This window comes from Pinus tabuliformis, chromosome Q (genome assembly GCF_031772625.1).
Source record: "Pinus tabuliformis cultivar Carrire ecotype Pingquan chromosome Q, CPIR1, whole genome shotgun sequence".
Classification (NCBI taxonomy): domain Eukaryota; kingdom Viridiplantae; phylum Streptophyta; class Pinopsida; order Pinales; family Pinaceae; genus Pinus; species Pinus tabuliformis.
The window spans coordinates 369,895,979-369,898,077 of record NC_142296.1 but is presented as its reverse complement, the minus strand read 5'-3'; the positions used below and the strand labels follow the sequence as shown (position 1 = coordinate 369,898,077).

Here is a 2,099-nt window from a genome sequence, read left to right as displayed (position 1 = left end):
TTAAAAACATCAGCAGGGAGGTCCACATCATCCCATCCTCATCTCTGTCCCCAAATAAGAAAAAGTCTCCATCCGGAAAAGGAAAAGAGCACATGATTACGACCACCCCTGTAAATTCCCCTATATCCTCGCCTTCAAACTCGATTGGCAGCGACTTGGACTACCTTTTAACCAAGAAAACGCTGGAACTCAGGCCTCTCACCATTCATAAACTAGGGATTCAATGTTCTCCTCAAATAAGCCCAAATTCTGCTAATAACATTACGGTGAGAAGAAAAAACAACAGGGGCAGTAGACATTTTAGGGGGAGGGTTGATGGAGCAGGCAGAGGAGTTCATAATCTATCTCTTATAGATGTCCCTATCATTGATATGACTGAAGAAAGGCCTCTTAGAGCAAGCATGGCTAGAAAGATTCCTCAATGAATTTTATCATATCCATGAATATAAGAGGTCTGGGGGCAGACCAAAATTTTTTGGCTTTAAAGAATCTTTTCCATTCCGCAAGCCCCAAAATCATATTAATTCAAGAGACCATGCATGCCTCTTCTGTAGCAATTTCCTATTTCAGGAAGATGTTCCCTTCTTGGCACATAACCGCTTTGGAAGCTAATGGCCTTTCTGGGGGCTTAGCGGTTTTATGGGATCCTTATTGGATCAAAGAAAAAGCATATAGTTGTCTGGCGGGCATCCTCATCTCGGCGCAAATTAGGGGGCATAAATGTCCAATCAGCACTCTGAATATATATGCGCCCTACAAGATCAGATTTCCATTCTGGGAGAAACTTTTCACTTCAGAAATTTTTGACATTGAATTTTTGCTAATTGCAGGAGACCTTAATGTCACGTTAAATTTGGATGAAATCTGGGGCATCAGTAAGAAAAAGGATCCCCTTGCTGACAGAATAAAAAATGAGCTTCTAAGTAGGAATCTTGTTGATATTCTCCCTCCCAAAATGCATCCGACGTGGGAAAATGGAAGAGTTGAGAAAGCTTATATAGCTAAGAGACTCGATAGATTTATTCTACATGCTAGTCTAATTGAAAACATGGGCATGCCTTTCTCAACAATTGAGAATGTATTCATATCATATCATAGACCGATTCTGTTAGGCTGGAGAGAAAAGGGTTTTAGAAAAGGCTACTCATTCAAATTCAACAGATCATGTTTGGAAGATCCAGAGTTTAATGATATTATAATAAAATCCTGGAGTGCAATGTCGTCACCTGAAACTTTTCCTCCTTTAATGACCTTCAGGGACAAAATGGAATCCATTCGAATGGTGGTTAAGGATTGGCAATTCAAGAAAAGGCAAATGAACAGAAATGCTCTCCGGGAAATTCAAAGGGAATTAGACAGCTCATCAGAATCTATGGCTACTCATCTTCTATCCTTCAAAATGAGATGCCGGATAAAGGAGCTCCAAAAGAAAAAATATAAAATCTTAGAACAGGAGGAAACTTTTTGGAGATTGAAGAGCAGGGCGATTTGGCTCAAGGAAGGGGACAAGAATACAAAGTTTTTTCATAAATACGCGAGCTCCAGACGTGAAAAAAATTCTATATGGAAAATAAGTGATGGAAAAGGAGGTTTCCTATACTCACAACAGGACATTTCAAGCGAGGCCGTGAGATACTTTGAAAATCAGTACAAAAGATCTGAAGTTTGCAGGTTTCAGGATATTTTATGGGGCATAGATTTGTTCCCACAGATGTTCGATGAGGAATTAAATGATCAAATTTTCTAGCCAGTAACTGAGGGGGAACTATTAGGAACAATGAAATCTTTTAAAAGGGATAAATGCTCGGGTCCAGGCGGTTGGACGATAGATTTCTTCATTCACTTTTTTGATCTTATCAAATCTGATCTGTTAAGGATGGTGGAAGGATCTAGGATGTCAGGCAGTATCAATCAGAAAACTTCCTCCACCCATATTGCACTCATTCCAAAAAAGGGAGAAGCAAAATCCTTCCAGGACTTTAGACCGATATCACTTTGTAACATCTCATTCAAAATTATCTCGAAAATTATTGCAGAGAGAATCAAAGAAACTCTTTCAAGATTCATAACAAAGGATCATCACGCTTTTTTAAAGGGAA

At 39.2% G+C, this 2,099-nt stretch overlaps 1 protein-coding gene across 1 annotated transcript; it reads left to right on the top strand.

Annotated features, from left to right (window-relative positions):
* Nucleotides 1-535: 535 nt before the first annotated feature.
* On the top strand, nucleotides 536-1,747 carry LOC149219712 (uncharacterized). Its single transcript, XM_089386895.1, has one exon. The coding sequence runs from the start codon at nucleotides 536-538 to the stop codon at nucleotides 1,745-1,747; it is 1,212 nt and encodes a 403-aa protein (XP_089243021.1).
* The last annotated feature ends 352 nt before the right edge of the window (nucleotides 1,748-2,099 follow it).